At 42.8% G+C, this 21173-nt stretch overlaps 1 protein-coding gene across 2 annotated transcripts in view; it reads right to left on the bottom strand.

Moving 5' to 3' along the window:
- The window catches only part of Ide (insulin degrading enzyme), a 79322-nt gene extending 58711 nt beyond the window's left edge, over window positions 1-20611 (bottom strand). For both annotated transcript variants that reach the window (XM_042689272.1, XM_042689273.1), the window contains exons 1-3: window positions 20455-20611; window positions 2583-2767; window positions 1306-1513 (exon numbers count right to left, since the gene is read on the bottom strand). In XM_042689272.1, coding sequence (XP_042545206.1) covers window positions 1306-1513; window positions 2583-2767; window positions 20455-20552 — 491 coding nt within the window. In that variant the 5' untranslated portion in view covers window positions 20553-20611. The remainder of the gene's footprint in view (window positions 1-1305; window positions 1514-2582; window positions 2768-20454) is intronic.
- Between the last annotated feature and the right edge of the window lie 562 nt (window positions 20612-21173).

The raw sequence follows: 21173 nt of genomic DNA, 5'->3' as shown, positions 1-21173 counted from the left end.
AGTCCTGCTGTCAAAGAGGCTATGGTCATTATTTGATATTTATTTTGTGTGTAAGTGAATATATTAAGTACTTTACACATACCAATTCCAAAAGGAAACTCCATCTCAAAGATTATAGATTTACAGACATATAACTTCTTTTATGTACCTCAATACATTGAGGTTGGGCAAAGTACCTATCAGCTACCTGTCCAAAGCTGGACAGATCTAGATGAAGCGTCTGTTTGTGACATAGAATAAGCAAGTTCTTTTTTTAAAAAGATACTCTTGCTGGACACAAGTAGCTCATGCCTGTAATCCTAGCTACTCAAGAGGCTGAGGTCTGAGAAATGTGGTTCAAAGCCAGCCCAAACAAGGAAACCTGTGACCCGCTTATCTCCAATTAACCACCAAAAATGCCAGAAGCAGCGCTGTGGTTCAAGTGGTAGAGAGCTAGCTTTGAGCAAAAAAAGGCTCAGCGAAAGCACCTATATTGTGAGTTCATGCTCCAGGATAGGCAAAAAAAGATTGAAACAATAAGAAGCACAGTACTCTGACTCAATCATATACCCTAAACACATACTTTTTCCCTATTAATGTTCTTTGTGCTAAGGAACAATATTCATTTCTCATAATGACAGGTAAACAGGAATAAAAAAATAAAGTTGACAATAACTAAAACTACAAAGTCAGAATTCATTACAAACCTATCAAGGAGCGGCAGAACTCTTTTTCTACAATATAAAAAACTAAAAATTTACTATGGAAAAACTGCATTTTGAACAATGAACTAACACTGGCATAACAAAAAAAGTAGAAGTTATTGACTGTATAGAAGAAAACTAAGAAATTAAATTGCCCTAACAGAGCTTGCTCCAGAAAAGCCTTTCAAATATTCCCAAAACTGAAAGAGCAAGTAAACATAGTCTGTATCTACTAAGGATCCTTGAGAAGTAAGAACTCAAGAACTGAAGCGTGTGTGAGAAGAGATCTGCAACACAGTCACCGGTTCTTTGTCATGTGCCTTACATGCAACACCAGTTAGAATAGGAAGAGCTAGAAAATTTTACAAGTCAATAAAATATTTTGTAGGCCTGAAGGCTGGATAAAGCCATGTCATTATCTTTCTTTTACCACAATGTAAACATGGGACACCATTCATTATTATTTTCCTTTTCATAAAACATGGGGGAGGGGGTGGAGACTGGTGAAAGTATCTTCAAACTAGAAAGTTATAATACAATATTTGTAAAAAGTAATTATTACTATTTTTATTAATGTAATTAAGTACACAAGTTGGAGAATTCAAAGGGAACATGGTATTACCTGTCTAGGGCACCTTCTAGGTGTTCATGAGATACATCAAAATAATAGTTGGTATGTTCTCCACTTGTAAAGGCATTGGAACTTCCCGCATGCTCACTGAGAAACTGGCTGTATTCATTCTCTTTAGGATATTTCTTTGTTCCCAAAAATAGCATATGCTCACAAAAATGACTTAAGCCAGGAATATTTGAAGGATCTGACAATGAACCTGAAAGAAAAAAAATCATATATAATCATTTTTTTTTGTCAAAAATTAGTGACTAAGGATGAACTACAGAATGGTTTGGAATTCTTGTTAGTATGGCATAACCAGTTCAATCATACAACTAGAGAAAGTATCTGCTTGTCTAAAATAGTATTTATAAGGCAAACCAGGAGTCAGAAGCCCTAGATTCTGGCCCTAAGCTTGAGACTTTATTTAGTTTGAGACACTGGGTGGATTCTTTAACCTCTAGGGTCATTAGTTTCCTCACACTGGTGGGAAAGAAAGTGGAGTTCACTGCTTTCTAAAGGCTACAATTTTCTTGTCTTAGTTATTGTAGGAGACAGCACAGAACACTAAGAGCATGGATTCGGATTAGCAGCTGCAGAACTGTAGAGCTCTAAGTGTAATGTTTGATCTATCTTGTCTTAGTCACCTCTACATACACCTATCTTAGAGGGTCAGGTCAGTACATGAGATCTATATTCTATAACACACAGAAGATGCTGTCATTCATTCAATGTTACCTTTATTTTCTCAAGTCTAAAATGCCATAAGTAAAATCTTTTATTTAAAATTAATATTACGGAAGTGGCACTGTGGCTCAAGTGGTAGAGTGCTAGCCTTGAGCTGAAGAGCTGAGGGCCAGCGCCCAGGCCCAGAGTTCAGGCCCCACGACTGGACCCAAAAAAAAAAAAAAAAAGAATCTATAAAATGTCACAATAACCAAAACTGAATAAAGTGAACAGATAAAGCGGACAGGGATAGGGAGCTATTTCTCTGAACATTCTTTGGCTATCCCTAAAATTTAAGTAATTATTATGATTCACTTAAGGATAAGGATGAATTTCTTTGCTGTTAGTTCACCTCATGTGAGAACCTCACAAGATGCTCTTACTAAATATCAGATTATTTTCACTTAGACAATTATAGTTTACGAGTTTTATATGCATTCCAACATAAAGGTAATAAAATGAATAAAGCATATCAAAGTCATATTTATGGAGGATCGTAATAAATGTTAGCATTAGATGGTAAAACTGAACACACTTAAACCGACAATTTTAAATGGTACCTATGTGTACATCAAGTGCAGCTGATGACTTGTCCGTGGTAGGATCACTGATGAGAAGTACTTTGATACCATTGGCCAGCTCTAGTCCTCGATACTCTCGCTTATCTTCGGGAGATTTGACAATGTGATTTCCTAGTCTCTTGATAGCTGGGTTATTCATTTTGCTGTAAGTTCTACTTTGGAAACTGAAAAGAAATTAATTAATTGTTGCATTGTGACTATTTTTCCTCTCCCCCGCCCCAGTATAAGAGTTTGAATTCAAAGCCTTACACTTACTCAGCAGGCACTCTACTACTTGAGCCACAATTCCAGCCTAGCTCTTTGCTGGTTATTCTTGGAGATAGAGTTTCAAGGACGTTTCTACCTGGCTGGCTTTAAACTTCAATCTTCTGGGTCTTAGCCTACTGAGTAGCTAGAATTATAGGCATGAGCAAAAGGCACTCAATTTTTTTTTTTATTTTAAAGGACAAGAAATAATATCAAGCAAATCAACATAGTTAAATCAACTAATAAACAAAATATACCTGGCAGGCATGGTTTCACAGACCTATAATCTTAGCACTTGAGAGGCTGAGGCAGAAGGCTCTCTAGTTTGATGTGAACAGGGACTACATAGTGAAATTGCAAGGCCAGCCAGAACTAAAACTGAGACCTTACTTCAAAAACAAACAAAAAACCTGGAAGAAACATTTGTTGCTACTGCTTCTGAGGACCAAATCCCAGGCTTATACATACTAAACAGGTGCTCTGCCGCTGAGCTATAACTCCAGCCACACAGGAAACTTTTATTGCTTACTATAGGCTATTGTCACTCATCTCCTTCATCTTGCCCTTATTATTTCAGAAAAATGCTAAGTATTGTTTTTGTGAAATCATATTTGTATATAGAACACATGGATGAGGATTTGACATAGGGTAGGTTGGGCCATGAGTTGGCCAGTATGCTGATCTCAAATAGTTTTTAATTATAAAGAACTACTTTCAGGGGCTGAGAAGGTAGCTCAGTGGTGAAAGCGCTTGCCTTGCATGCCTGAGGCCCTGGGTTCGATTCCTCAGCACCACATAAGAAAAAAGCCGGAAGTGGCGCTGTGGCTCAAGTGGTAGAGCGCTAGCCTTGAGCTGAAGAGCTGAGGGACAGCGCCCAGGCCCAGAGTTCAGGCCCCATGACCGGACCCCAAAAAAAAAAAAAAAAAAAGAACTACTTTCAGGTAGGGTGAAAAACAAAGGAGGAGGTAACAATGCTTGATAGGAAATGTACTCATTACCTTACTCCTGTAACTGTAACCTCTCTGTAAACTACTTTTACAATAAAAAAAACACACAAAAGAACTATTTTCATACATATTTCAGAGGTATCTGCAAGATTAAGTATGGTGAGATGTTGGGTAAAAATTATTACTGAGTTAGCTTAAAAACATTGCTCAACCTTATATTCAGGTAAGGCAAATCAAGAACTCCGGGGTCAAGCCTCATACCTGTAATTCTAGCTACCCAGGAAGCTGAGATCTAGGGATCTCAATTCAAAGCCAGCCCAGGCAGGAAAGATCCTATGAGACCCTTATCTCCAACTAACCACTCAAAAACCAGAAGTAGAAATGTGACTGAAATTGACAAAGTGCTAGCCCTGAGCAAAAGAACTCAGGGACAGTGCCCAGACCAAGTTCAAGCCCCACGACCAACCAAAAAAGAAGAAGAAGAAGAAGAAGAAAGACTTGTAAGAAGGGAACAAAGAATCTTAGCTAACACATCTGTTTTTAACTTATTTCCCAAATGACATATCTGTTTAGAATGCAGCTAATACCTTCAGTATGTTGTTTCAAAAATGTTGAGTTTAATATAATTATTTAAAAAGTGAGGTCCAGGGTGACACTGTCCCAAAAGAAATGTACTCTTTATCTGACTTTGATATATCACCTATATAATAACAATACTTTTTTGTTTTTTTTTTTTGGGTCCGGTCGTGGGGCCTGAACTCTGGGCCTGGGCACTGTCCCTCAGCTTTTCAGCTCAAGGCTAGCACTCTACCATTAGAGCCACAGCGCCACTTCTGGCTTTTTTTCTTTTTGCTTATGTGGTGCTGAGGAATCGAACCCAGGGCCTCATGCATGCAAGGCAAGCGCTCTACCACTGAGCCATCTTCCCAGCCCACAATACATTTTTTTTATGTGAGCTCCAAACTAGGCGTGGTGATGCATACCTACCATACCAGCACTCAGGAGGCTGAACCTGGAAGATCATCAGTGTCAGACCAGTGTGGGCTACATAGAAGACCTTGTTAAAAACTCAAAAAAAGTGAGTTCTGCCAGGCACAGATGGCTGTAATCCTAACTATTCAGGAGGCTGAGATTTGAGAATTGCAGTTCAAAGCCAGCCTGGGCAGGAAAATCTGTCAAACTTATTTCCAATTAGCCACCAAACAGCTGGACGTAGAGTGGTGTCTCCAGTGATAGAGTGCTAGCCTTGAGCAAAAAAAGCTGAGACAGTGCTCAGGCCCTGATTCAAGTCCCAGAACCAGCACACACATACAAAAGAAGTAAGTTCTAACTTAGCAGGAATATAATATTAAATAAGCTACAAGACAGTCTCTGTGAAGAACCCCCACACAACAGTAAAAAAGGCAGCACTGGAGCAAGAAGAAGCTCCATCTGTATGTAGCCCAGAAAATGCCTAAACATGCCCTCAGCTAGGATGTACTAGAGGGAGAAAATGGGTGAGGTTTCTACTGAGGGGTTTCACCAGAAAGGAACAAAAGCCAAACATTATTTGCTCCATCACCATCATTGACCCACAACTCCCTCGATTGTTCTACCCTGCTAGTCTAACTTAGGGGCAACCAAAGGGTTACAAATCGTTAAAATATAGTGGAATGGTGATGACAACAACTATGACAATGATGATGATAGTGAAGATGATGCTCTAAAACTTGCATCTAATCCAGAATCGTTGAGAAGATACAATATAGCTCACTGTAGCAGTAAAACAGTCTTAGTTTATTAGAGGTTTAAAAAATCATGATAGCCAGGCAGTGGTAGCTCAAGCCTGTAATCCTGGCTACTCAGGAGACTGAGATCTGAAGATCCTAGTCCAAAGCCAGACCAGGCAGAAAAGTCTGTGAGACTCTTATGTCCAATTAACTATCAAAAAGCTGGAAATGGTGCTATGCCTCAAAGTAGAATACTATTCTGGAGCACAAAAGCACAGGGACAGCAACCCTGAGTTCAAGACCCAGGACTACCACCAACCCCCAATTTAAAAAAAAATCATTGTATAAGGATAGCCACCTCAACTTATAAGCTATATTCTGCCTCTTTTCAAGGATTAGATTTCACTTGTCTACACTTCAATCTTCTCATACAATTAAAAAACACACACACACACACACAAAAAAGCAATTTAAATGGTAAAATAGAGAGAGAGTAGGATGCAGGTAGACAGAAAGCACAAGATTGAGAGCTCCTGGCCCAGTAAGAACCATTTATAAATGCCCAGAGGCTAACTAGTGATGGCTTTAACTTATTTGGACCCTGAAGCTGTGTCTGGTCAATATTCCTAGTATAACTGAGAAAGAAGAGGTATGTGCATTCTGGAAGTCACACGCAAAAATAAGTGAAAGTACTTTTAAACCTTTGTAGTCAGGATTAAGAAGAACTAGCTAAATTCCATATTGTAACAATGCTCCCAGTCAAATATCCTAACAAAAGAAACAGTAAAACAGGCAAAAGAAACAGTAAAAATGTTTTCAAACAAGACCCATTCCCAGTCATCTTCATTCAGTAGGTGGTCTGGCTTTACCTGGAGCCTATGTAGCACCACTTCCTACACAGATTTGGTCCTTACCTCCTGGTGAACTGATGGCAAGGGCTGGGAACTCCTCTAATGAGGAACTTACCTGTCTGTGCACTTATATATGCACACTCAGGAGATCACATGACTGCCTCTGTTTCTCAATAGCATAAGGCTTCAAGACTAAAGCCGGGAGCTGGTGGCTCAAGCCTATAATTCTAGCTACTCAGGAGGCTGAGAGCTGAGGATCGTGGTTCAAAGCCAGCCTGGGCGGGAAAGTCCATGAGTCTCTTATCTCCAATAAACCACTCGAAAACTGGGAAGTGGCATTGTGGCTCAAGCAGTAGAGCGTTTGCCTTGAGCTGAAGAGAGCAGGGACAGTGCCTAGGCCCAGAGTTCAAGCCCCACAACCAACCAAAAAAAAAAAAGACTTCAAGACTAATCTTATTTATTGCAAATGTTCTCCAATAGGCAAACATTCTGACATTTTAGCTGACAAGTGCTAAATCAAATGCATTCTCAGATATTTATTCGATATTTTTAACTTGTCAAAGACAAAATTTTAGAAGCAATAGTTTCTTTCAATATTTAGAGATGTTATCATACATTGGAAACTTCCTAAAATACAGAACTGTCAGTTTTCAGCATTATGATAACTGAAGAGATGTTTAGTTATTATAACATATTTTGATGCTGTCCAGAATTTGAGACAATGGCTATTCTCACAGGAAATAAAAGCTGGAAGAGTCATTTTATGCTATGCAGTCCTTTGAAGTTCAAGGGCTAGAGTCAGATTCTACACTGTAACAAAATCTCTAGGTGGGCTAATCTCAATTTACCTATAAGAAACAAGCTCAGGGGTTGGGGATTTACCTCAGTGGAAGAGTGCTTGCCTGGCCAGTGCAAGGCCCTGAGTTCAGTCCTCAGCTCTGGAGGAAAAAAAAGCTATAAAAGAAACAAGCTCAGGGATGGGAAGGTAGCTCAGTGGTAGAGTGCTTGCCTTGCATGCATGAGGCCTTGGGTTTAATTCCTCAGCACCACATAAGCAGAAAAAGCCAGAAGTGGCGCTATGGCTCAAGTGGTAGGTGCCATGACCGGCCCCCCCCCAAAAAAAAAAAACACCACCAACAACAACAAAAAAGAAACAAGCTCAGAGCTGGACACTGGTGGGTGGTTCACACAGTAAATCTAGCTACTCAGGAGACTGAGATTTGAGGATTGTGGTCTAAAGCCAGCCCAGGCAAAGTAGTCTGTGGGACTCTTACCTCCAATTAACCACAAGAAAACCAGAAGTGGCACTGTGGCTTAAGTGGTAGAGCATTAGCCTTGAGCAAAAGAGCTCAGGGGCAACACCAAGGCCCTGAGTTCAAGCCCCATAACTGGAAAAAAAAAAAAAGCTTAGGTCATTTGTCCCAAACCATTCCATCACAAATTACAATTACAACTAAAACTCTTATGCTTATTCTCACCCCCCCCCCCCATAGCCACACAAAAAACTAAAGTAGCACTAATATACAAAGATAAGTGTCCTAGAGCCCTAACCCTAAAGGAACCAGACGAGTAAAAAGAACTTATCATGTAAACTGGCAATAAAGCTGTCCAGTGGGCACTAAGGGTTTAATGAAAGGGGTGAGTAGAAGCATACCAAATACAAGACAAGGGACAACGTAGAAAGGAATGCCTGAACAAGGCCTGCTAATGAGAAGAAGAAAAAAAAAAGCATGAGGAATACAATGGAAAACAGAGGAGCTTGGTATCAGCGGAACAACAACCAGAATCTCCACTGATAACTCAAGCATGGGGCTTGGGCTATAGCTCAGAGGCAGAGCACATGTTGTGCATGTGTGAGCCTCCATCCCTAGCACCACATGCGCTCACACACACACATTCACAGACTAAGATATATAGAGGCTTAAATGTCAAATTGCCAACAAATTCCCAAATAAAAGGTCATTTCCAAATTCCCATGCAAATCTGATGATGCAAATGGCCTTTTATTCAGATGACCTTTTACAGTCCTTTGTCGGGGTGGCTCAGTGGTAGACCACTTGCCTTGCATGCCTGAGGCCCTGAGTTCGATTCTTCAGCACCACACAAGCAAAAAGAAAAAAGCTGGAAGTGGTGCTGTGGCTCAAGTGATAGAGTGCTAGCCTCGAGCTGAAGAGCTGAGGGATAACACCCAGGCCCAGAGTTCAGGCCCCACGACCAGACTCAAAAAAACAAAACAAAACAAAAAAAAAAACACAATCTTTTGTTTCACAGCCTATTTAATAACAGATTGGGAAATTTTACTTTGACTTTTAATCCCTACCCACTCCTCCCATCAAATGCACTCTACAAATTTAAAGATAGACAATTTAGAAATGATAATCAAGGAGCTGGGAAGGTGGCTCAGTGGTAGAGTGCTTGCCTTGCAAGTATGAGGCCCTGGGTTCGATTCCTCAGCACCACACAAGCAGAAAAAGCTGGAAGTGGTGCTGTGGCTCAAGTGATAGAACACTAACCTTGAGCTGAAGAGCTCAGGGACAGCGCCCAGGCCCAGAGTTCAGGCCCACAACCAACAACAACAACAACAAAAGAAATGATAACCTATAAACTAGACCAGGTAAGTGATGATGCCAACAGTCAAATTTACATATCAAAATATTCTTCTCAGCCCCAGTACATTTGGCTCATACCTGTAACCAAAGGTACTCAGAAGGCTGAGGTCTGAGATCAGTTTACATCCAGCCTGGATAGAAAAGTCCTGAGATTCTTATCTCCAATTAACCAGCAATATAGCTGAACTCAAACTGGCTCAAGTAACATAGCTCCAGTCATAAGTGAAAAAAGCTGAGCAAAAGTGTGAGGTTCTGAGTTCAAGCTCTAGTACTGGCACTGTAAAATTACAATCAGAAACATAACAAAGTTATTGATTACTAAAAATGGGGCCAAATATTAAAAGCAGAACCCCTCTGTAGAGAGAAACTCCATGTCCAATGGCCACTAGTCAGCCTAAGCCTTTTCCATCCTTGCTAAAAAGCAAAAGAACATCTCTCCACTCAAGTTTACCAAGCTTGGCAGCTTTGCAGTTTACCACAAACTTGCTGAAGGCCACTGACAACCTTGAGGTTTATCACCAGCTATACTGAGTTGCTGTATTAGTCAGGAGCTTATAGTAAAAATCATTTCTGTAAAGTAGACTACCCATACCCAAGGATATGTTCTGACTTTTGTCATCAAGTATCCTTAGTATGGATAGTATTGGTCATGCTGACCAGCTCAAGACTATGTCTTGCTTCTACTTCTGCAACTCAAGGCTATGTTTTGCTTCTGTAAATCTGCTTGCTTGCCTTGACAAACCCCCACCCCACGTGTGGGTTTTCCTTTAAAAGATCCTCATGGGAAAAAGACCTCATTGCATCCCACTACTCAAATAGTGGGGTATAGTCACCGCATGACTATTAAAAACACTCCCAGGCCTGTTTAACTGATTTGGGATTTTTAGATTTTCAGATTTGGGATATTTCAGCATTATTATGTTTATTATTGTTTAATCTTATTTTAAAAAGAAGCTTATTATGGGCTTGGAACGTGGCTTAGTGGTGGAGTATTTCCTTAGCATGCATGAAGCCCTGGGTTTGATTACACATAAACAGAAAAAGCTAGAAGTGGTTCTGTGGTTCAAATGATAGAGTGCTAGCCTTGAGCAAAAGAAGCTTGGGGACAGTGCCAAGGCCCTGAGTTCAAGCCCCAGCACTGGCAAAAAACAAAAACAAAAGTTTATTTTAAAAGGAAAAAAAACAAAAACAAAAATACCAAAAACTATAAATGAATTAGGGTGACTGTATTTTCAATGAATCCTGTAGCAGTATTACTTTAAATATCAGTCCTTGACACATATGTTTTAGTTCTCCTGCATGCTTATCAATAGCTGTAAATTCCCAAAACGACAGGGTTAGAAAGGAATACTTCCTGGAGATTTTATAAAGATTTAAGCAAATGAACCAAGTTTCTACTTTATATCTTTATCATCTATAGTCAGAGGTTTCTTACAGGTGTGATTTGAGGACAAGGTCTTTCACAAGTGACCTCGGCAAAGTCTCAGGCTGTCAGAAACTGAGAGAATGTCAGCACACAAAAACTAATCCTAAAAATCACTCCTGTTTTTTTAACCACGTCTTACGCACTATAAATTGTTCATTGAAACTTCCCATTTTCCCTAAGTGGTGGCTCTCAGCAGCTGCAAGGGTCATCCTCCTCAACCCAAAGAAGAACAAAGGCCCAGTGATTAAGTGACTCGCCCAACTGCAGTCAGGCACAGTTGATTTGTGGTAAAGCTGGAAGGACAGAGAAAGAGGAAGCGTGGGAAGGGGAGGAGCAGAGGTGGTGCTTAAGGCTTTCTACTTCAGCTCCTGGTTACCACCCTCCCACCCTCCCGACCCCATTCTCCTTCCTCACAACACCACATAACAAAAAGACAAAAATCAAAGTGAGTCTAAACAAATGCTCCAAGAGAATCTTTCAGTTCTTTCCTCCTTCTTCCCCATATAAAACAAGCATAGGTGGTAGAAGATCTGTAAAAATACATCTGTCAAAAACATCTCTCGAGCGGAAACTTTATCTCACTATATATACTGTACATCAAAAAGAGAAATGTATGGTAGGAATAAATGTACAAGGCAGACACAAATGGCTCATGCCTATAATCCTAGCTACTCAGGAGGTTGAGAGCTGAGGATCCAAGATTGAAGCTAGCCCAGGCATAGTTCCTGAGTTTACATAAAGTACCTGAGTATGTCAAATTATGCTTTCAGGTCTGGAGGGTCATTTCCTTTGGGGAAAGGGAGGCAGCAGTGATTAGAGGGGAGAAGGAGGAGGAGGGTTTGTTCTATGGTCATATGCTAATTATATAGATATGTTCAGTTTGTGAAAACAAGTCATGTTGCTTTTTCCCATGTGTTGAAATAACCCCCCCTCTTCTCTCTCTCTTTGCTCTCACCATTGCATATGAAGTGTTTAAGTACCTTTTGTTTATTGGTCTTCTTTTTGCCACCACCTCCTCCATTTCCCCAATGAAAGCCATGTCAGATTAATCACTGGGTTGACCGCTTCATCTTTTTATTTTTAATGGAAGGTATACTGCAGTTGTAAAACAATAAGATTTTAGATGAATACTATGGAACTTTGCTTTTGGCTAAAGAATAGTGAGTTGGACTGTCATCAAAATCATAGAAGGTTTTAGTTAAAAATGATTGCTTCTTTCTCTGCCTGAACTTAAAAAAAATCAGTTGTCATCTAATATGAGTTTATATAAATCTATATACATACATGTAAGAATCTTAAAAAAATCATGATTCTAAATTTCCACCAATGAAGCAGGTAGGAGATAAAGATGAATTCTGAATCGTTACTAAAATTCTTCATGTTTTTTACCTTGGGTCATGGGAGGGAATGGGTTACCTGGTCTTGTTTGTGAGTGTGGGTTTTTTTATTTATTTTATTTATTTTATTTCATCACTTGTTATCTCAAAAAGACTTGGAGTCAGTGATCCTTTTATCCTGCTCCCGTCTTTAAGGAACTTAAAAAGAAAAATCAGGGACTGCCAAAAATGAAATCACGATTTCATATTTCATTCTTTTTAATGGTTCATATTTTTTAAATATATATGTATCCTGTTTTTTGGATAAAATTTTACCAAGAATCAAAAAAAGACACCTTAGAATTTAAATGACAAGATAAATCTACATATTACTGTGGATTTCTTCTCAAACTGACAATGTTTAGGTTTTAAAGAAATAAAGTTCCAGTTAATGTGAAGCTCAAAAAAAAGAAAACAAGTCATGCTAGATTACTAGTATTTCAATAATAAGTTACAGAAGACAGTTTTTGAAATAACATAAAACAGTAAAATAAAAAGGGATGATAAAAGAATTATTGATATTATAAATACTCATCACCAAAAGTTATCAAGAGAAATATTTTTACTTGAAGTAGGAAGTAGCTTCTAATCTGAGAAGGCTAAGATATAATTGCCTAATTAGAGTGATAATTACCTAAACCTTCTTGGGTGTGTCGTGAGACAATTATTTTGGCTTATGTTATCTTGGCCATAATAGAGGAACCAAGTAAAAACAGTATGATTCAACCAAGCCACAAACATATGCTAAATATTTTTTTTGTGTACGTGCCAGTACTGAGGCTTGAACTCAGGCTCAGAGGAGCTCCACTGCTAGAGTTACAGCTCCACTTCCAGCTTTTTAGTGATTAACTGGAGATAAGAGTCTCATGGACTCTACTGTCTGGGCTGGCTTCAAACTCTGATCCTCAGATCTCAGCCTTCTGAGTGGCTAGGATTACAGGCATGAGACTTCAACACCCGGCCTTATATACTCAATATTTTAATTCAAGTTTTTATTCACAATGATTTTAAAACTTTTAGCAATTACTTACTTTAGACACCACTAAGATTTTAAAATGAAACTTGACCATCTCAGAAACCAACTAAAAGTAGCAAGCACTAAATACAATAAAAATAGAAGTGAAATTCTTAAATTTTGGGTAAATTCTCTCCTTAACAATAATCAACATTTATATCAAACAATCCAGATCTGAATTAGACAAATCTGGAAGTAGAGGTATGACTCAAGTGGTAGAGCACCAGTCTTGGAGCAGAGTAACACAAGGAAGAGTGCAAGGCTGAGTTCAAGCCCTAGTACTGGTGCACATGTACACATACACATGAGAAAAAAATCTTAACGGAATTATTTCAAAACAAAAAGACTATACCATACATAGTATTTCTTGAACCTCAGATTTAATATTCCCACATGGCTATCTTCATTTTAGATGCTCCACGAACACAGAACAGCAAAGACAGTTTAAAAACTGCTGTCATGGTTCCAAAAGATAACTCAGACCACAGTCTTCTAACAAATAATCTCAAAAGAACTTTCTAAGGAAAGCAAATCATTACTACTCATTTCCACTTGAAGGCTCATTTGTTTTCTGTCAGAACCAGAGGGTATATAATCTGGAAACCTTAGATAATGCTGGGTTAGTGTGATGCTTCAAGCCTACCGAGAGGCACTGACTACTTTGAGTTTAGTAGTTACATTTCACCTTTAACAAATGATCTCTTTGCTCCTCAGATCCAGGAGACTAATGGACAACTAGATAGTCTCAAGTTTTGGGTTTTTTTTTTTGTTGTTGTTGTTGTTTTTTGTTTCTGTCAGTCGTGGGGCTTGAGCTCTGGGCCTTGGACACAGTCCCTGAGCTCTTCACCTCAGGGTGAGTGCTTTACCACTGAAGCCACAGCACTACTTCTGGCTTTTCTGTTTATGTGGTACTGAGGAATTGAACCCAGGGCTTCATGCATGCTAGGCAAGCATTCTACCACTAAGCCACATTCTCAGCTCTAAACCATTTCAGTTTGTAATTCAGGAATCAGATAAAATGTTCCCTGGGTCTATTATATTGATGGGGGGGGGGGGCAGGGAGGGGTCCCTAAAGTTGCATCCAATTTGGGCAACCTTCACAGGGCTTCTATAAAATATGCTTAAGCTTCTTCAAAGCATATAGTGCCTGGTACACAATACATCCACAAATGGAAGTATTATCACCATCACCATCAACATCATCATCATCATCATGGTCCTATGGAGTCCTATGGAGTGAGATAAAAATAGGCCACCTCAATAACCTCCATGTCATTAACACATACTCATGCAAATTCCAGTTGTACATTGTCATATCCAGAGGTGAAAAACACTTATTGTGTGGATTGGTAATAATATGGTACTTTGTAAGACTATGAGGAAAACAGGTCATTAATTATCCCTTCATAATTGCTATTGGTAAGGCAATGTTTACAACCAGTAGTTCTCAAAAGGTGACAATTTTACTCCCTCCTCAGGGACATGTGGCAATTTCAGCAGGCATTTTTGTGTGTGGTGTGTATGTGTGTGTGTGTGTGTGTGTGTGTGTGTGTGTATGCACACACACATGCGCACACTTGCCAGTGCTAGGATTTGAACTCAGGGCCAAGGTCCTGTGCCTAAGCTTTCTCTCAAAAGCTATCATTCTACCGCTTGAACCATTGCCCCACTTCCAGCTTTTTGGGTGGTTAACTGAAGGTAAGAGTCTCATGGACTTCCCCACCTAGGCTGGCTTACAATCCTGATACTCAGATCTCAGCCTCCTGAGTAGCTAGGATTGCAGGCATAAGCCACTGATGCCCATCTCCAGGCATTCTTATTTTTTTACTTATTTGTTTCATTTTTACTTATTTATTTTGTCTTGCCAGTCCTGGGGCTTGAACTCAGGGCCTGGGCACTGAGCTTCAGCTCTTCAGCTCAAGGTGAGTGCTCTACCACTTGAGCCACAGCTCCAGTTCTGGTTTTCTCGTGGTTAATTGGGGATAAGAGTCTCACGGACTTTCCTTCCCAGGCTGGCTTTGAACCACAATCCTCAGATCTCAGCCTCCTGAGTAGCTAGGATTACAGGCTTAAGCCAGTAGCAGCATTTTTAAATAGTACAAAATGAAGGTTGATCTGGACATGTAGTGAGCAGGGAAAGGCCACAGATCCTGACAAGGATTCTTTAATGTACACAACAGCCCTAAACAAAGAATTATCTGGCCCAAGTAATGTCAATAATACCGAGGATGAAAGGCCCCAGCAAAAAAACAAAAAACAAAAAAATAAAGTCTGGCCAGGTGCCTGTGGCTCATGCCTGTAATCCTAGCTACTCAGGAGGCTGAGATCTGAGGACTGCTGTTGAAAGCCAGTCCAGGCAGGAAAGTCCATGAGATTCTTATCTCCAATTCACCACCAGAAAACTAGAAGTGGCCCTACGGCTCAAGTGGTAGAGTGTTAGCTTTGATCTGAAGAGCTGAGGAACAGAGGTCAAGTCCCGTGACCTCCAAAAAATAAAATAAAATAAAAAACAAAGTCTGTGGAATACAGAATTGCAAAGTACAGGATAGAAGTGGGGTGAGAGGAATGATGGAAGCCATGACTGATCAAGATGCATTATTACACATAATAAGCACATTAAATTGAAACTCCTATTTGAAGCTAATAATAAAAAGAGGGTGGAGCCAAATGCCAGTGGCTTATACTTGTAATCTTTGTTACTCAGGAGGCTGAGATCTGAAGATTGCGGTTCAAAGCCAACCCTGGCAGACAAGTCTGTGAGACTCTTATCTTCAATTAACCACAAAAAGCCAGAAGTGAATTGTGACTCAAGTGCTAGAAGTGGTAGAACACTGGCCTTGAGCACAAAAGCTCAGGGAGGGGACTCAGGCCCTAGAGTTCAAGCCACAGTACAAACAAAAGAAAGAAGTGGGGAAAAACGCAAAGTAGCAGCACCTGCAAAGCAAGGTGACAGATGTCTAGGTGTCCCAAGTGGTTGCCAGAGACTGCTCCTAGGTCCCCCAAATTTTCAGACAACTCCATATAGTCCCATACAGATCTTTATTTCATTGGTGCTCTACCACTTCGGTGAACAGAGGTCTACTTTTTAAATGAACTGATTTTATGCATCTTTCTTGGGAGGTTAGACTAGGTTAGAGGTGGTAGCAGACACTTGCAACCCTAGCTGATGTAGAAGGATCACGAGTTCAAGACCAGCCGGGCGCCGGTGGCTCACGCTTGTAATCCTAGCAACTCAGGAGGCTGAGATCTGAGGATCGCAGTTCAAAGTCAGCCCAGACAGGAAAGTCTGTGAAATTCTTTTTTTTTTTGGTCCGGTTGTGGGTCTGAACTCTGGGCCTGGTCGCTGTCCCTCAGCTCTTCAGCTCAAGGCTAGCGCTCTACCACTTGAGCCACAGCACCACTTCCGGCTTTTTTTTCTGCTTATGTGGTGCTGAGGAATGGAACCCAGGGCCTCATGCTTGCAAGGCAAGCGCTCTACCACTGAGCCACCTTCCCAGCCCTGTGAAATTCTTATCTCCAATAAACCACCAGAAAACCGGAAGTGGCGCTGTAGCTCAAGTGGTAGAGTGCTAGCCTTGAGCTGAAGAGCTGAGGGACAGCGCTCAGGCCCAGAGTTCAAACTTCATGACCGACAAAAAAAAAAAAAAAAAAAAAAAATTCAAGACCAGACTGGGTTAACAGTGAGACCCTACCTCAGAAAAAGAGGGTCAAGGGAGATATAAATATTAGACTAGAGCCGGGCGCTGGTGGCTCACGCCTGTAATCCTAGCTACTCAGGAGGCTGAGATCTGAGGATCGCGGTTCAAAGCCAGCCCGGGCAGGAGAGACTGTGAGACTCCTATCTCCAATAAACCACCACAAAACTGGAAGTGGCGCTGTAGCTCAAGTGGTAGAGTGCTCGCCTTGAGCTGAAGAGCTGAGTGACAGCGCCCAGGCCCAGAGTTCAAGCCCCACGACCGACCAAAAAAAAAAAATATTAGACTAGAAGATGGATGCACCAATAATGGCAGAAGTGCTATAGTGTAACAGGTTATTCCAGGCTCTCATGCAAGACAAACACTGGTTAAACATCAGTAAACATACTATCATGACTTCTATGGACATCTTTGTTGAAACATTCTTCCTACTAAGTATAACAGGTTGATTAACTTCTTGAAAATTTGAATATGTGGGAGTAATTGATCCAGATTACCATATGAAATAAATAGCTTACTGACATGATTGGGCAAAAAAGGATACCTCCCCCACAAATCTGAATATGTAGTACCTTTTAATGTTAGTACTCTCTATTCTAAAAGTATGCCTTGGATAGGCACTGGTGGCTCACACCTATAATCCTAGTTGCTCAGGAAGCTGAGATCTGAGGATTGCAGTTCAAAGCCAGTCAGGGCAATAAAGTCCATGAGACTCTTATCTCCAATTAACCACCAGAAAACCAGAAATGGAGCTGTGGCTCAAAGAATTAACTTTGAGCAAAAGAGCTTAGGGACAGTGCCCAGGCCCAGAGTTCAAGCCCCATGATCAACAAATACAAAACAAAAAACTAGGGGCTGCGAAGGTGGCTCAGTGGTAGAGTGCTTGCCTTGCATGCATGAGGCCCTGGGTTCGATTCCTCAGCACCACATAAGCAAAAAGAAAAAAGCCAGAAGTGGCGCTGTGGCTCAAGTGGTAGAGTGCTAGCCTTGAGCTGAAGACCTGAGGGACAGCGCCCAGACCCAGAGTTCAGGCCCCATGACCAGACCCCCCCCCCCAAAAAAAAAACACTATGCCCTGATCCCTTTAATTGAACCTGAATATTACATAATATCCTCAGTCACTCATTTTTATGATTTTCAGCTTTCTAGATAGTTGATCTCATTCATCATGCTTTGAATCTTAGTAATTTCCTTCTCTTTCTAAGAATCTTGACTCTGTTTGGCCAACTTATGCCCAGGACTTCATCAATTTAAGTGAACAGCAGTGGGGAAAACCACAAAGTAAATCTAATTACAGTGGAACATAGAAAACCACTTAGTAATATAAAACTTTAAATAGATACTTCCTTTAAAACTACAAACTCTGGGGCTGGTGAAGTGGTTCAAGTGACAGAGTACCTGCCTAGCAAGCACAAGGTTCTGAGTTCAAACCCCAGTAAAATACACACACACACACACACACACACACACACACACACACACACACACAATGCTAAGGACAAAAGAGAGCAAACCAGGGCTGGGAAGGTAGCTCAGTGGTAGAGTGCTTGCCTTGCAAGCCTGAGGCCCTGGGTTCGATTCCTCAGCACCACATAAGCAAAAAGCAAAAAGCCGGAAGTGGCGCAGTGGCTCAAGTGGTAGAGCACTAGCCTTGAGCTGAAGAGCTGAGGGACAGTTCCCAGGCCCAGAGTTCAGGCCCCACAACTGGACCCCCCCCAAAAAAAAGAGAGCTAAACCTAGCCTATTGGGGATGAATTGAAAATAAAGCATGGTGAAGCATTCTGATAAGAGGACAGGAGGCATCTTGCTGGTACTCACCATACCCACTTATCTTGCAGCTCCCAGTGAAGGGGAAAACTAGTCCCAATGATTTCTCATTTGCATTAGCCCCTCTTAGTAGCACAGCTACCTTCATAGTCCAAACAGCAAACACTAAGTCTTAATAGGTAAACTTCTCTGCTTGAGATCTCTCTTACATCCTGAACACAGCCATCTGGTTTGCTTAAAATACTAATTTCATTAGATCACCCCAGCCCCTCCCTCTACACCCCCTTCTCTTTCCATGCACTCACACACATATTTGAGACAGGCTCCTGCTATTTATCCAGATGTCCTTGAGCTTGAGATCTTGCTGTCTCAGTCTTCCAAGTGCTGGAATTACAGGTGTGTGCCACCATGCCCAGTCACTGCAACTCAAAACATTTTTTTTTCTTTTGTACCTAGGTTGGGCTTGAACTTGAGATCCTGCTGTCTGCCTCAGCCACCTGAGTGCTAGGACTACAGGTGTGCACCACCATGCCCAGTCACCCCAGTTAAAAACTTTTAATGAATTTTAATATTCAATTATTTAACTGGGAAAAAGATCCCAACTAAAATTTAAGTCCCAGGCTAGCATTATCTACTATTATGATACAGGACTTGATACCTGTCCTCCTTGAGTTCCCAAAAGAAATTCTCTAAAGCTTCAACTAAATCAATCTGTTACTCTCCTCCCAACACACACTACCTGCACATTAGGGCTGTACTACACTCATACTTGCCCAAACACTATCACTTCCGGCATTCTTTCAATAATCTCACTCTGCCTCCCAAGTGCTTCTGCAATGCCATCCGGTCAATTTTCTGATCCTGGTAAAACTCATTCCCCCCCCCCCTTTTTTTTTGTCGGTCATGGGGTTTGAACTCTGGGCCTGAGCACTGGCCCTCAGCTCTTCAGCTCAAGGCCAGCGCTCTACCACTAGAGCCACAGCGCCACTTCCGGCTTTTTCTGCTTATGTGGTGCTGAGGAATCGAACCCAGGGCCTTATGCATGCAAGGCAAACAACTACTGAGCCACCTTCCCAGCCCTGGTCAAACTCATTCTTTTCTTTTTTTTTCTTTTGCTGGTCCTGGGGCTCGAACTCAGGGTCTGCACCCTGTCCCTGAACTCCTTTTGCTCAAGGCTAGCACTCTACCACTGGAGCCACAGCTTTTTCTCTGATTAATTGAAGATGAAAGTCTCATGGACTTTCCTGCTCGGGCTGGCTTCCATCAGTCTTCTCAGCCTCCAGAGTAGCTAGGATTATAGGCGTGACAACAGGCGCCTGGCTGAAACTCATTGTTTCCAATCGGCTCTAAGCAAGTCCGAAGTCCCTTGGAAGATTGATCACAGAGATAACACAATCTATCACAGCGCACTGAAATTTAATAGGTGCTAAATATTTATCAATTTAAACCAGAAGAGGTTCAAATAATTCACCTAAGCAAGCCTAGATCACGCCAACCGTGTTTAGCTTTTGCCCCAGGACTGCAAACTTCTGGTGTCGACACAGAGCAGAGATGTAGTGGAGAAAGCATGCAAAAGCAAGCAAGCAAACAAAACAAAACCCCCAAACCTATGTCCTAAACCTGCTTTTGCCGGAGGGGGAGCCACACAATCTCTCTGGGCCTCGGGTGGTTTGGGGGCGAAGCAAGGGGAGGATCTCCCGGGTACCCTCCGACTTCCAAATGTCCCGCGATGGGAAACCTAACACCGTCCTCGCTACCACGGCGGCAGCAAACTTTCACAGTTCCCAACGCGGGCATTTCCCTGGAAGTCAGGTCCTGCGGGGCGCGGGATAGGGGGCCGTCTCCCCCGACCCTCGGGATGCCTTGACCCATCGGGGAGTCCGGGGCCCGCTTCCGCCTCCAGGGCCCCTTCCTGGGCCGGGCTGAGCGCTCCCATCCCGCGCCCCTGCACTTGTGGCACACGGCCCGCGTCCCCGGGTCACCGTCCGCGACCGCCTGGCCGCCGGGCCGGGCCCTCGCTCCGGGCCGCGCCGCCCGCCCTCCCGCCCTTCTGGGGTGTCCGTGCGGACACCCGCGCCCCAGGCCGGCGGGCACTGGCAGCGTGAGGGGCGGCGGCGGCGGCTCTAAGTGCTGAATCACCACTTTGCAAGCCGAGAGCCAAACCACCGGGACCTACGGGCCCCGAGTGCCCGGGGGCTCGGTCCGCTTACCCGCAGAGACACTCCGGAGGCGGCAGGCGGGCGCCGAAGACCGAGCGGAAGGTGCTGGACAGAGCGGGGTGCAGCAGCCACGCCAGCCGGTACCGCATACCCAGCGCAGCCGCTGGGACCACGGCGAACGCTTCCACCTGGCGCAGGGAGCCGGCCCTGCTCACTGCGCATGCCCAGTCCGCCGCGCCAGGGTGCAGTGGCTCCGCTCCGGGATTTAGCTGGAGCCGGACGGGGCGGGGACAACCGCAGCCTGGGCCTTGGCGGACTGGCAGGTGGGACTGGGCAGTGGCCCAGGCGCTGGGGCTGCCCGGCCTCTGGCCTTGGCCAACCACGAAGAGTCTCGCTTGGGTTGGATCTGGCGCACTCGTGGGGACAGTGATTTGTGTATCTGGCCAGGATGGGTGGGGCGTTTCTGAATAGGGTGACGGCTCCTGGGCCACGTTTCTCGGGACAGCACTGGGGCCCTGCAGGTGCTGGAACAGAGTCCTCCCGGGGCTGCGGCTTCAGAAAACGAATCCGCAGAGGGGGTGGGGGGAAGGGAAAGGGGGGCGTCCTGGCAGGCCTGCGGTGTGGTGGGATTCAGATCGCTGAAGATCCACGATCCACGGGCACAAGGGCAAGTGGAGAACGCAGGGGTAAGCTTCCATCCTGGGGAAGCCAACCGCAGGTCCTTGAAGAGGAGATAAGGACAGGCCTAGGCCCTCAGGGCTTTGGTGGAC

Source organism: Dipodomys spectabilis, unplaced genomic scaffold (assembly GCF_019054845.1).
Source record: "Dipodomys spectabilis isolate Male_0828 unplaced genomic scaffold, ASM1905484v1 ptg000125l, whole genome shotgun sequence".
In the NCBI taxonomy this organism is placed as follows: Eukaryota; Metazoa; Chordata; class Mammalia; order Rodentia; family Heteromyidae; genus Dipodomys; species Dipodomys spectabilis.
Note: the sequence above shows the minus strand (reverse complement) of the source record. Positions and strands in the feature narration are given on the sequence as shown.